The sequence below is a fragment of the Diabrotica undecimpunctata genome, chromosome 1, assembly GCF_040954645.1.
Source record: "Diabrotica undecimpunctata isolate CICGRU chromosome 1, icDiaUnde3, whole genome shotgun sequence".
Taxonomy (NCBI): Eukaryota; Metazoa; Arthropoda; class Insecta; order Coleoptera; family Chrysomelidae; genus Diabrotica; species Diabrotica undecimpunctata.
This window is the reverse complement of record NC_092803.1, coordinates 179,060,921-179,075,313: the sequence shown is the minus strand read 5'-3', so window position 1 is coordinate 179,075,313 and position 14,393 is coordinate 179,060,921. Positions and strand designations below refer to the sequence as shown.

The window sequence follows — 14,393 nt, the reverse complement described above, 5'->3', positions numbered from 1 at the left end:
TTGGCCTGACATTTAGCTGGTCTGGGTCTAGCATTTTGGCCATTCAAGTGGTACTGGCGACGCTAGTGCTAACGTATGGTCCTAAAGTTTTGGGATAAATTTAAAAAGCATATAACTCTGACCACAATAATCTTATATTTTTATTAAATTATTCAACAATTTAACTTAACTATCCTTATTATAAATCAAAATTCAAATGACAGACAAGGGACCATTATTTTCGACTTACCTAATAATTCCCCTGACACGTTGCATCTTCCTTTGGACGACCTCGGCGTCAATTCCTCCAATTTTTGTATATATGCGGCGTCTTAACTGTTCCTCATTTTGTGCTTCCCATCCGTTATTATAGACTTTCCGACTTACTATTGCCCAGAACTCTTCAATTGGACGAGCCTGAGGTAGGTTGGGGGGATTGTCTGCTTTCGGTACAAAGGTAATGTTGTTAGTTTCGTACCAGTCCCTTATGATTCTCGCGTAATGAAATGAACCAAGATCTTTCCAAAAGACTATTTGATCATTTGCATGATGTGTGTTCACAAACTGAAGCAATTTAGAGAGACATCTTTGAATATACACCACATACCATACCAAAATTTTGTCCTCAAATTTTTTCTTTATTTTTGAATTTTATTTAATCAGGTACATTTTCGTAATCGTTCGTGTAAAACCCATCGTTACCCTTCATCTCAGAGTTGGACAAAGTAAAATATTTTTCATCGTCCATCACGATCAACTTGTTGACGAAATGCATTCGCCTTAACGCGCGGCGACATCTCGGAATTCTCTCTAATTGATCCTGTGTGTATTTTGGAGCTTTCCTTCTTTTCCGGTAGAAGGTTTCTCGATAGGGTCCTGTATACTGTAGTCTTTCCAACATGAAATCTTCTGGCCAGTTTTCGCTGTGAGACCCCAATTTTGTTCTTAGCTGCTTCAATCAGTCTTGCCTCTCTTATATGGTTCAAAATCCGCGGTCGGCCACTTTTACGCAAGTTCATGGTATCCCTTCTTCATATTCTCTGATTGTGCGATAAATTTTCGAATTGCTTATGTTTTGATCTCGATAGATATTAACAATATCTCGTTTCGACATTCGCCCAACCATATTATAAACACCTCGACGAATATCAATTTTATAAGACATTTTGCAGAGCACAAACCAAAATATTCTGCTTTGTTTATTAAATGTCAATAACTGATGACATTTCAATTCCATGGCCTTCTTTCTTAAATGCATTTTGCTTCTCAATCAGACCAGGTGAAATTTTTCCCAAAACTTTAGGACCATACGTTATGAATTTTCGCTTGAGATCTAAAGGAAATTAAATAGAAGTAAATTGAAGTATTTACTAAACCAAAGTATCAACTTGTAATGGAGATTTTTGCTTGTAAGATATAAATTAGTATGTCTAATTAAATCTATGTTTCATTTATATCATGATATGCAGATGAAGAATTTTTCGATTCTTGTAATCTCCGTACAGATTTAGAACAATAAAAAAGACAATAATTCTTATTTAATTGCGAGAGTATCATACAAAAAAAATTATAACCGACTCAAACGTACTGTTGGATTTTTCTCAACACTACCATTAAACACTGACAGAATTTTATTATTTGTTAAAAAAAAGGTTCGACCAAACGTCTTCATCGAAATTTGCAGCTTCTATTAATTTGTATCATCAAAAAGAAAAAAAAAATTAAAAAAAAAGTATTATTAATTACTATTTAAATGGGAATAAGCCACAATTAAAGGTTAAAATACGTTTATTGGCATTTCGATTTCCACTTCGGAAATCGTTCTCAAAATACAAAACTATCTATCTCAAATGAGGAAACCACAGCAGCAATTTAAACCCAAACAAGAAATGGTGGTACAAAAAATCGACCTCTTTGGTAGCAAGCCTTTAGGTATCTTTAACAACAAGGACATGCAAGAGAATGAAACAAATACTTGGCAGAAGTTATACGAACGGGATTTAAAACTAGCAACCACACATCCTACTTCGAATTATTTTCAACAAATGATTTTGTGGACAGAGCAAGGAAAACTCTGGAAGTTTCCCATAGACAATGAACAAGATTTAGAAGAAGAAAAGAAAGTAGATTTCTCAAAACATATATTCCTTGAAGAGCATTTGGAACCGTGGTGTCCCCAAAAAGGGCCGATAAGATATTTTATGGAGTTAGTTTATGTAGGTCTTTCAAAAAATCTATATCTAACGGTAGAAGCTAAAATTGAACATATATACTGGTACAAATATATACATATAGGTTTTGTATTTTGAGAACGATTTCCGAAGTGGAAATTGAAACGTCAATAAACGTATTTTAACCTTTAATCGTGGCTTATTACCATTTAAATAGTAATTAATTTAAAATTCCACAAGAAAATAGCTTCAGAACAAAAAGTATTATAACATATAGTTTGTTTTTTACTGAAACTAACACTTTGTACCCTCATATTGCATCTCAAATATTTGAAGATCAAAAAAAGTCAAAATAAGAATTAAAATAGTCCGAAACTTCATGTCATATCCAATCCAACGTTGGTAATCACCAGCGATTTTGAGACTTTGTTAAAAGTAGACTTCTTCTTCAAGTGCCATCTTCGTTCCGAAGGTTGGCGATCATCAGGGCTATACGTATTTTCGAAACTGCTGACCGAAACAATTCGTTGCTGCTGCAGCTATACCATTCCCGTAGATTCGTTAGCCAGGAGTTTCTTCTTCTTCCTATGGACCTTTTACCTGCTATTTTCCCTTGCATAATTATTCGAAGCAGTTCATATCTTTCGCCTCTTGTAATATGTCCCAAGTAGACTGATATCGCGGTTACTTCATAAAAATTTTATTTTTAAGCTGCTTAATCTTGTACTCTTCGGTAAATGTACAGTCCAAGCGTTTGACCCGCTGAATGTTTTCTATGATTTTTTTCGTCAAATTCCAGATCACCTAAAATCTTCCTGTGCTTGCTTAGTACTAGCTACTTAGCATTCTTCTTATAATCCTCTGTCTGTGTTAGCGCTATCTGTATAGCCTTTTGAAATGTCTGCTCTGTCTCATTATCCCTCAGAACTTCGGTGTTCCATAATGTTGTTGGCCTATTCTTTTGGATTTTTTGGGAGACTATTCTTGTTTTTATCCTCACTTTTAGTACAAAAGAATCCGTGTCTCCATCCGCCCCTCTTAGGCTTTTTATGTCTAAGTAGTTACTACCCCTCCTGGCATCTACCAGAACATGATCGATCTGATTTCTTGTGACGCTCTCGTTGGAGACCAACGTTTGTTTATGTATTTTTTTGTGTTCGAAGCTTTAAAATTTCCCAAGATAATATGCATATCCTATTTGGGGAGATTATTTGTCAGTTCCTCTAGTTTCTTAAAGAAGTTGTCTTTTACTTGCTCTTCCTTTTCCTCGGTCGATACATGGGCAGTAATTAGGGAATAGTTATACAGTTGTCCTTTTAGTCTGATATAACAGAACATTTCGTTAACGGATTTGAAGGTTATGACTAACCTCACAAGACTTTCCTTGACTATCAGTGAGGAATTGGTGCTCCTGTTCACTTCCGCTGAAAAATACTAAAGATTTATTAGTTTTTAGTATAACTTCTCCAGTCCATCTAATCTGCGTTGTAAGGCAGAGTTTCCTTGTGTTTCAGTATTCAAGTTCTTTGAACACCTGAGTTAGGGCTCTCGGCCGATATAGGCTTAGTACATTCCAGGTTCCTATATTCATTGTCCTTTATCGTCGCTTTTGTGGTCTTAAAAGATCCGCCCTTATCCGAGGCACGTGTTTCGTTGTCGTAACTGATTATTTTTGTTTTACAAGAAGGAATAGTTAATCCCTTACTTAATCCTCCTCCTTCCTCATCCTGGACTTGGGACCAGACAACGGCGGAGTTTCTTGAGTAGACAGGTGAAATTGAGAAAAAAATTATATGTAACGTGTTCCGTTGTCAATACTTCTCAAGTATGTATTTCAAAATCAGCTAGCATCGTCGAAGAGTGAGATAGCCAGCGAACCGTCTCGGTGGGAAAGTTATAGTTCAACTTGAATTTTGCTTCGATGTCTACTTATTTTTAAAACAGTGAGTGTGTGCACTTCATGATAACAGGTTTATGCATTTTATAAATACTGGTGAGCGCATTGCATTTTTTATGTTTAATAGCATGTACCGTACGTAAGTGGCAATTTTTACTAAAATTTTATTCAATATGTTACTTTTATATCTGTAGTGTGATATAAAATATCCGTACTTTATATAAAACATTGTATCTGCTGTATTTTTTTGACAATATTTTAGTTATTGATATTTGTTTATATAAAAATGAGACAGTGGCCAAGCTTTTGATTTCATTATAATGATAACTACTTTGTAAAATTCGACTCAATAATCTAAACTACACATTTTGATTCGGTTTAATTTAATCTGCAATTTAATTAAGTTAACTGTAAATTATATTCTTTTTCCCATGCCATATCCTTATTGGATGTTGGGGATCAGTCTAGCCAACGGTTCTAAACCGGATGTTCTAAGGATGTTTTATCAGTCCACACTGTCACATTTTTCACCCAACAGATTTGTCATCTATACTGCCCTCTGCTTCCTTTAAAGTTATCCTGTATGGTAACTTGTAGAATTTACTATTTATTGTTTCTCATCACATGACCAAAATATGAGAGTTTTCTATGTTTCACTGTGCAGATCAGCTTTAGGTTTTGACCTATTTGGTTTTGGTTTCTTCTCGTTAGTGTTGAATCAGATAACAAAAAAAATAAAGGAAAACTAAAGGATTATGGCTTGGTTTACTATTATTTTACTGTTTGCTGATTTATTTTTCCAACATCCATGTCTTTTCCACATCCTTCTTCCACCTGGTTTTCGTCCTACGTTTCTTCCTCTTTCCTCCTGTTCCTCCCGTTAGTTTTCTTTTGGGTAGTCTCCTGTTTGGCATCCTTTGAATATGCCCCAACCCTCCCAGTATCTGTGATTTTATGATTCCTACGATATTCTGTTCTTCATACATCCTCTGTAGTTTTATATTTGCTTTCCTCCAAATATTTTCCTGAGTACTTTTCTTTCCCACACTTTGAGCACGACTTGTTCTGATTTGGTTATAGTCCATGTTTCACTGACATATATCTTATCACTGTATATTCTTATTTTAGCCCCTTACGATATGTTTGTACTTCTTAATAAGTTGTTTAGATCAAAGATACAACGATTGCGAGCTATAATTTTCGCTTGGATTTCTTGTTTTATATTTGGTTTCCGGGTAAATTTCACCCCAGGTATTAAAATCTTTCTTCTTCTTCGAATTTATATATTTTTCCTTCTGTGATTATTGTTAAGGATTGTCGTATGTATTCTCGTTCTGTCCATTCTATGTATTTGGTCTTTTCTTCATTTATGTATATCCCTTTCTTTCTCGTTTTCGCTTCTAGTCTTTTTAGTATTTCTTTTAATTCTTGTTTACTTCTGGCTATCAGTACTACATCATCAGCGAATAATAGACATTGGTGTTTTCGTGGATATACAAGCCCTGTCTTGTTAATTCCTGCTTCTTTGAGTATAATTTCAAGAAGAATACTGAACAACAATGATGACAGTGCATCCCTTTGTCGCACCCACTCGCTTCACGACATCAAATTAAATGTATATTTTCCATTTATTTTAACCCTACTCTCTGTTTTTCTGAGTGACACTTATACCATTTTTACTAATTTTTCATTAATTTCCATTTCACTTAGTGCCTTGTAGATTTCTGTTCATTTTACTTTGTAAAATGCTTGTTTAAAGTCGACGAATAAAGCCACTGTAGATTTCCTATATTCTTAAATTTCTGCCTTTATTTCACGCAGTAAAAATATATCTACTCTGCTACGATTGACCTGATTTGATCTGCTGTGCCCTCTTCTGAATCCTTATTAATATTTTCCTATCTCATTATCTATTTTTTGCGATATCTTATCTTTTATATGTATTGCAAGTATTTTACATGCAACATTTAGTAACGCTATTCCCCTATAATTATGGCATAAACTTTTGTGGCCTTTTTTGAGAATTGGGCACAGTGTGGCGTAAGCTCATTCTTTCGGTATCCGTTCTTGTTCCCATATTTCTTTAGCGACTTTTCCAAATGCTTAATAATTAGTGATGGTCCTACATATTTGAACATTCCAGCTGTTACTTCATGCTTTCCTGTTTTCTTATTTTTCGTTAGTTTTTCTATTATTTCCTTTATTTCTTTTTCATTGGGCGGTCTTACTTCTATTCGTTCTTGATCGGTATTTTGCTTTAGTTCTTCGTCGTCTTCATATTCTGTTGAGGTTATTTCATTTAAAAGCTCTTCGTAGTTATATTTCCATTTGTTTAATATTTCCTCGTCACCTACTAAATTCCTTCTTTCCTTCCTTCCTTCTTTTTCTCATTTTTCATCCCTTGATATAAGTTTCTAATTGCTCTATTTGTAAAGCTTTCATCTATGCATTTCAATATATCTTCATTTTATCTTCTTTTCTTTGATCTTATGATTCATTTGACTCGTTTTCTTTGTTCGTTGTATTTCATCTCTATCACTAGTGATTTGTCTTGCATAATTTTGAGTCTTAATATATTTCGTCCATCTTTACATTCCTCATCGAACCATTTTTTGTATTCATCTTTTGTATTTTTTTACTGGTTTGTTCTACTTTGGTCATACATACTTTTATTTGCATCTATAATTCCATTTTGTACAATATTATCTAATTCTCTAGTGACCATTCCTTGATATTTACTTTGATCTTCTTCTGACAGAAGTCTAATAGGTATAGTTGCTTTATACTTTTTTCCGCTGGTTTCTAAGAACTGGTATAAGATGCTTCATTTGTATTCCGACTATAAAGTGATCTGTATCTGTATCTGGTCCTCTGTATGTTCTTATATTCTTTATATATTTTTCAATATCTTTTTCGACGAGCACATGATCTATTTGGTTTACAGTTTTCCCATGCCGCGATCTCCAAGTTCCTTGGTGTATTCTTTTGTATTGGAAGTAGGTGCTCATAATGAACATATTTCTTTCTTTTGCAAAATCTATTTTTGTTAAGAAGTTACCATTTTCGTTCGTTACTTCATCCAGATTATATTTTCCTATGGTGAATACGTATATTTCTTCTTTTCCTATTTTTCCATTTGTATTTGGAAATATCTTCAAATACTGTATCTATTTGATTATAGAAGTCTTCCTTTATTTCTATGTTTTTCTCTTCAGTCGGTGCATGTATGTTTATAAATGTTACTTTTGTGTATTTTCTCCTTATTTTTAGTACGCATATTCTCTATGATCTTTCAGATTTTTATTTACCACAAAGCCTGTGCCTAACAGTCTATTTTCTCCTCCGCTATTGAAAAATAAATAGTCATTTATTTCCCATAAGTTTTGCCCTAGTTGTTTCGTTTTTTGTAATGCTATTTCGAATTTAGATTATTTGCATTCGTCGATTAGGTATTTTCCCGTTCATTAAAACACAGCGATTTAGATAGGCTGGATACATAATACGATAAGTTTTGGTGGTCTAACAACTAGTCTCTGTGCGCTGTTTGCTTTCTGGGTTTTAGCTTATGTTACCACCTTCTTTCGATTGTATTACCCTTTTTTTGTATCCAAAAATAGGTTGACGTTTTGGCTATAAATTCTGTGGGACACGTGAGTATAAATCTTATATTTTTCCACATTTGTTCTAGATTCTGATCTAGCACTTTGTACTCATCATTTTGTTTTTTCGTACAATTTCTCTGGTATTCGTAACTCTTAATGCATTGATAGCTAGTATTAGTTCCTGTTCGCTAAGGTTTCTTTTACGTAATATTGTCACTTCCAAGTAATTAATATCCTTGCTCTATTATGTTGCTGTCAACTACCAGCTTGAATTATATGTAGGGGTTTTTAAAGATGGTCATTTATATTGGGATGCTCAGATTTTACGTTGTACGATAGAGACTCGTCATAAGGTATACGATCTACAATGACATAGTAGATATTCTATATATTCTCATATTTCTTCTCTATTCTTCATGTTTTTCAACACTATTTGAACACTTTTAGAACACTTTTTTAAGCGAGCAGTTATCCATCCTATACTTTTGTTTTTTATTTGTGGTATTTTCTTTACTATTTAAAACCTACGATATTCTGCTTTAAGAATCTTGAATTTGTTACGTAGCCTCATCGTATCAAACGCTTTGGTAAGTTCAACAAAATAAAAATAAACAAACAAATAATTAAAAATTAAATTAAACAAACAATTAATTAAAAATAAACAAAAATAATTTTTTTTCTTGCAGTTGGCGCAGTTAATCTATTAGTCTTAAATCCCTGTTGCTCCTGAATTTATTTTCATTAGATGACTTTTTTAGATGATTGATGACTTTTTAAATTAGTTTTTATTATTACGAAAAGTATATTTTTAATATCTAAAATAAGGTTAACGATCATATAATGCTTACATTCTAGATTATCTTACAACCATGACCCTGAAGAGAGTTGCTTCCAGCTATAAGTTAACCGAATGCCTCTTATGTATTACACGTTTATGAAAATATATTAATTAGGTTGCGATTATCTAACACATGATATTTATTTAACTGCATTATTTAACAATTCTCGAGAAATATGATATAAAACAATTATATTATGATACGTCTATATGCAAGCAAAGCATAGTACCGTAGACGAGAGAAAGTGTGCTTTGCAAATAACAATTCTTGCATCTGTCTGGCTGACTAATTATGTACCAGTTCATTAGTAACTGCATTTGTAATTTATCAGCTGGCTGTTAAAATTATGTAAGAATTATCGTAATAAAATGATGAAATGATCTAAAAAATGTATACATTTACAAGTAAACAAAGAAACATTGACAAACATAAGTAGAGATGAATTTATTTGATGCGCTGGTCTCGTCGCAAGTTACCTCGAACAATTTTATCATTTGGACATGTACGCTATATATACACGTACGCTCCATTTATGGTGATTTGGGAAAATAGATTGAATAAATATCAGCCGATTTGACAGAGGTAGCTTCAACAATATGGCCGCTACCAACTGTCAAAGTTTAGCAGACTCGTTATATATAAATGTAAAAGTTTACATCTGATATCAAAAGTTTACTACCGCTTTGATGTATTTAAGAGAGTATGTATGTATATATATATATATATATATATATATATATATATATATATATATATATATATATATATATATATATATATATATATATAAGGTACCTGAATACAATATGCCCATGTTGGTAATATGCCCATTTCCATGTTTTGCTTTAATATTTGATATTCGGGGAAGGAGGCGCTGGACACACTGAACGCCTAATATAACTAAGCCCGTGACCGACCTCAAGGTTAGTTGTGAGCTTGCCGTGGTGCAGTCAAGTTGTACGTGGTTTTTAAGAGCGTGTTTATAAAAATTGACGTCAGTTTTCACCTCTGTTTTGCACTTAAACGTTTTAATTTGTCTACGACATTAAGTGATTTTAGTCTGCCATAGAGTACTTAAAATGTAAGTAAAAATAAAATATATTATTATTCAAAATGTTTTTATAATTTAAGAAAATGTATTAATCATCATGTGTCAACAATATGCCCATAGTGTATGCTGACAATTTGCTCAATTGGGCATATTGCCAGCTAATTATAACAGATAATTTATTGATTTTTTTGTTTTAGATAACATGCCTCGTGTCAGAAATAAGGAAATACGGTCGCAATGGAGCAATCAACAGCTAGAATCCGCAATTGCAGCAGTAATGAATGGAATGTCATACAATGCGGCAAGTCAAAGGTATAATATTTCTAGACGCACTTTGAAACGCTATGTAGAAAAAAATAGTACCAAAAAGGCAAAAATGGGGAGAAAGACTATTTTGAATATAGATCAAGAAAACGAATTGTCTCGACGAATTGTTAGATTGGCAGAAGTTGGGTATCCCCTCAGCAATAAAACTTTAAAAAAATGTGTGTTTACTTATTGTGAACAAAACAATTTGCCACACTTTTTTTCACAAGGAACCAAAATGGCTGGACGTTATTGGTTAAAAGGATTTTTGCAAAGACACCCTGAAATATCGATAAGGAAAGCACAAAACATGAATCCTGCTCGGGCTCAAAAATTGAACAAGTTCATAGTAAAAGACTATTTTGACAAATTAAGGGGTGTACTTCAAGAATTAAATTTAATCGACAAACCTGAAAGAATTTACAATGTGGACGAGAAAGGCTGCAGACTCAGTCTGCATCATCAACAGACCGTTCTAGCAAAGAAAGGCGCGAAACGCGTACATTTGGTTGCTCCGGAACATGGGGAAAATGTAACTACTGTTAGCTCTGCTAACGCCAATGGTACCGCTATTCCTCCTGCCGTTTTGTTTAAAGGACGGCGCATGAAGCCCGAATGGAAAGATAATTTGCCTCATGGCACGTTGGCGTTGATGACCCCTAAAGGCAGTATGAATGTGGAAACCTTCATTATTTGGTTGGAGCATTTAGCAAAATATAAATTGGAGGGAAAGTGTCTTTTAATATTTGATGGAGCCTCATGTCACTTAGACATTTCAATTGTCGAAGCTGCCGAGAAATATCAAATAACCCTTCTGTGTTTGCCTAGCAACACAACTCATGAACTCCAGCCGATGGACAAAGCTGTGTTTCGTTCCTTTGAACACCACTGGGACGAACAAGTGTTGTTGTATTGGACCAAATACAAAGATGCTTTAACAAAGCAGCGATTTGGGGAAATATTTTCGATAGTGTGGGACAAGGCATTGACACCTTCTAACATTAAATCAGGCTTTGCTGCAACAGGAATATTTCCTTATAACCCCGATGCTATACCTGAAGTTGCTTTTGCCCCAAGTATTTTATCAGAAATTGAGAACATTGATCCCACTCCCATTAATGTACGCCAGAAAACACCATCTCCTACTCCAGGCTGTTCATATAACTCCTCTCAACAAAAAAGGGTACCAAACTATCAAAAGACCCAAGATTACAAAAAAAAGAAATCTAGAACTGAAACATCATCAAGTGATAGTGATAGCGGACCCATTAATGTACGCCAGAAAACACCATCTCCTACTCCAGGCTGTTCATATAATTCCTCTCAACAAAAAAGTGTACCAAAATATCAAAAGACCCAAGATTACAAAAAAAGAAACCTAGAACTGAATCATCATCAAGTGATAGTGATAGCGGACCCATTAATCTGCGCCAGAAAACTCCACCACCAACTGCAGGCTATTCAAAAAGCTCTTCCCAACAAAACTGTTTGCCACAATACCAAAAGACGCCAATTCACATGAAAAAGAAGTCTAAAACACAAACTTCATCAAGTGAGAGTTCTGGCAGTTATACTTCGGAATCAGAAGACAGCGGCGAAGAAGTTGAATTGGCAATAAATCAGTTTCATAAAAAAAAGGAAACTTTCCTTATGAATTCTGAAAAAAATGATTTGGAGGTTTATAACAAAGAGAATAACAATCTTCGAGAAGAAAAAAGTAATACTGAAGAAATAAAAACTTGCCAGGGCAAAACTTTGGACACATCGTTTACGGAAATGCTTGAGACTCCGGCAAAAATTGAGAAAAAAAATACACAAAATAGAAAGAAGGCAATAAATAGCAGAGCTATAGTGGTAAAAAAAATGTATTTTCTACCACTAGCACAGGTCCACGAACAGATATAAATAAAGGCACGAAACAAACTCTACCAGGTTGTTTGGTAAAGAAAAACAAAAAATCAGAAGACGTAGCAAAATGGTTTTGCAAAATTTGCGACAAAGCTGAAATAAAAGACATGCGACTATGCTTTATATGTGTACAGTACGTTCATGAAGAATGTGTAGGGCTGACAAAATTCGATAAGGAATCCTTTACCTGTCCTGATTGTACCCCACAATAATGTTCCTTAATTTTAAGTTATTTCAGTTAAAAATTCTTTATTTTGACATTTTAGTTTTTACAAAAAGGATTGTTTAATATCTTTGTTTGGTTAAATGTTTTTTATAGTGTCAATAAATATAAGATTTTGTAAGTATATGATGTTTTTTAATATTTATTGCCACATCATTTAGTGTTTTAGGTAAGCGCATATTACCTTCACTCGACTGGGCATATTACCTTCAGGGGTTGGCAATATGCCCAGATTGAGGGGTTTTAAAAAAAAAAATTCGATATGAAAAAAAAATAATTGCCAAACAATAAAAAAACTAGCGATGTTTAAACACCTAAACATTGGTATAGTGTTAAAAAATATATGAAAAATATATTTTTTTTTGTAGCAATAAATTCAAAATTCCCTTAACATGGGCATATTGTATTCAGAGATATATATATATATATATATATATATATATATATATATATATATATATATATATATATATATGTCTTATGACAGTAAGACGAAAGAGAGTATATGTCTTAAATACATCAAAGCGATAGCAAGTTTGCTAGAAGATGTAAACTTGTACATATTTAGTGTAGTGCAAAGGACATAAAACAATATTGTTTTTAACATTGTTTTCAATACGAAAGCAAAATTGTTTTCATTCATGACCATCAAAGTAGACGGCACTTTTGTAAGCTTATCACTTAAATGGGGGGAAACATTTAAGACGGGTTTGTTGATCTTTCGTGTTCTAACGACGTCCTAACGCGGTATTGTTTACCAATTCAAACAAGTGAGTGACAAATAATACTCGTTTAGAACAAAATGAAACGTTAATTATTGAGAATAGAATTTGTCAATCTGGTATACACTTAGAAAGAGAAAAGCATGATAAAAAAAACAGTGAGAGCCATGATGAAAACCTTCAACCAAGATTCCTAAATATAAAAGTAAGACACATATCAACAGACTTCAAAGCCAGAACAAAAGCTCTGAAACAATTAGAGAAGATATAGCAGGGACGTGGAAATCATACTTCCAGGATGTATATAAAGACGACCAACACCTGGAGCCTAACCGTCAGAACCATAATGAAATAGAAGAAATACCTAATATACTATAAAGCAAAGTAAGACTGGCAATAAACTCAACTCAACAAGCCAATATGTCTAGAATGATAAGTGAAGAAATACTTAAGGCTACAGAAGAAACCAAGATAAAATTGTTTCATCTCCTCTATAGGCAAATAAGGCCTTCCAGACAATAGTCAATTGAGTGGGTACAATATACAATCAGAAAATTGCACAAAAAGGACAGTTTTCATAAACAAGTGCCAATTTGCCATCATGCATTATTTGCGTCTTGTCGTGTTAATCATTAGTCCAACCTCTAAGGAAGCGTAATATAATTTTTCATTACTATTGCATCATCCATACGATCGTCTATACTTCTATACGGACAATGTCATCTGAGAATCTTAAATTAATGAGCTTCTCTCGATTTATATTGATACCATACTTGTTCAAATCTGCTTTCTTGCAAGTATGTTCTAAAAGTATCGTGAATAGCTTCGGAAAAGAGCCGTGGAATTTGTGTAGATATGTTGGATTATGTTAGTGTATGGTTTCTTCGGCATTCTGTCAATGCTTTTAACATTTTCTGCTGGCTTATCGTATCGATTACTTTCTCATAGTCCACGAATATAATATCACGAAAAACCAATGGTTTGTTGTATTCTGCAGACTTCTCTATCAGCTTTTTAATTAGTAAGTGGTCGTTAGTGTTGTATCCAGATCTAAATCCAGCTTGTTCTCTTGGCTGATAGAAGTCTAACTTAGCCTTTTTTTTTGATAATTTTTGTGAAAAGTTTATATATGTTAGATAGCAAACTGATAGGACGGTAGTTTTTTAGGTCGGTTATGTCTACGTTCTTGTGTAATAAAACAATTATTACTACATTGTTCCAATGAGAAGGAATTTCTCCTTCGTAGATGCTTTGGTGAAAAGTTTGGCCAAAGCTTGGATAATTTTATTTCCACCTATCCACCATCATCGCCAGAAGATTTGCCATTTGTCATGTCTGAAAGTGTTGTTTTGATTTCGTGTGGTGTTATTTCTGGCACTTCTTTTGATCCCTGGTTTCTGATTTTGGGCAGGGGCTGATCTTGTCTTACATTATACGCTACTACTCTCACACATTTCGCAATAAAATAATTTGACAACTTGAGGATTTCGATTCTATCGCTAGTGATCTTTGTTGACGATCTTTATTTTTGTTATTTCTCTTGTATTGTTTTCTTTGATATCTTTTTGGATTGATCGATGGATATCTTTTTTTAATTTCTTCATTGCTATGTAGTTAAGTCGTAAGTTTCCATCAGCTGTCTTCTTTTACTAGAATCTGTTTGGTATTTTGGCTTAGTTTTTCTGTATGGATCAC

The 14,393-nt window shown here is 33.5% G+C and overlaps 2 protein-coding genes across 3 annotated transcripts in view; both read left to right on the top strand.

Moving 5' to 3' along the window:
- Positions 1–14,393, top strand: part of LOC140432629 (retinaldehyde-binding protein 1-like) — a 45,141-nt gene that overhangs the window by 5,441 nt on the left and 25,307 nt on the right. The window contains exon 1 of one of the 2 annotated variants that reach the window (XM_072520657.1): positions 4,013–4,143. The exons of the other annotated variant lie outside the window; for it this stretch is intronic. The gene's annotated coding sequence lies outside the window, so the exon portion shown is untranslated. Of the gene's footprint in view, positions 1–4,012; positions 4,144–14,393 lie in introns of those variants that run through there. 2 annotated transcript variants of the gene reach the window in all.
- On the top strand, positions 1,830–2,288 carry LOC140436569 (small ribosomal subunit protein mS31-like). Its single transcript, XM_072525499.1, has one exon. The coding sequence runs from the start codon at positions 1,830–1,832 to the stop codon at positions 2,286–2,288; it is 459 nt and encodes a 152-aa protein (XP_072381600.1).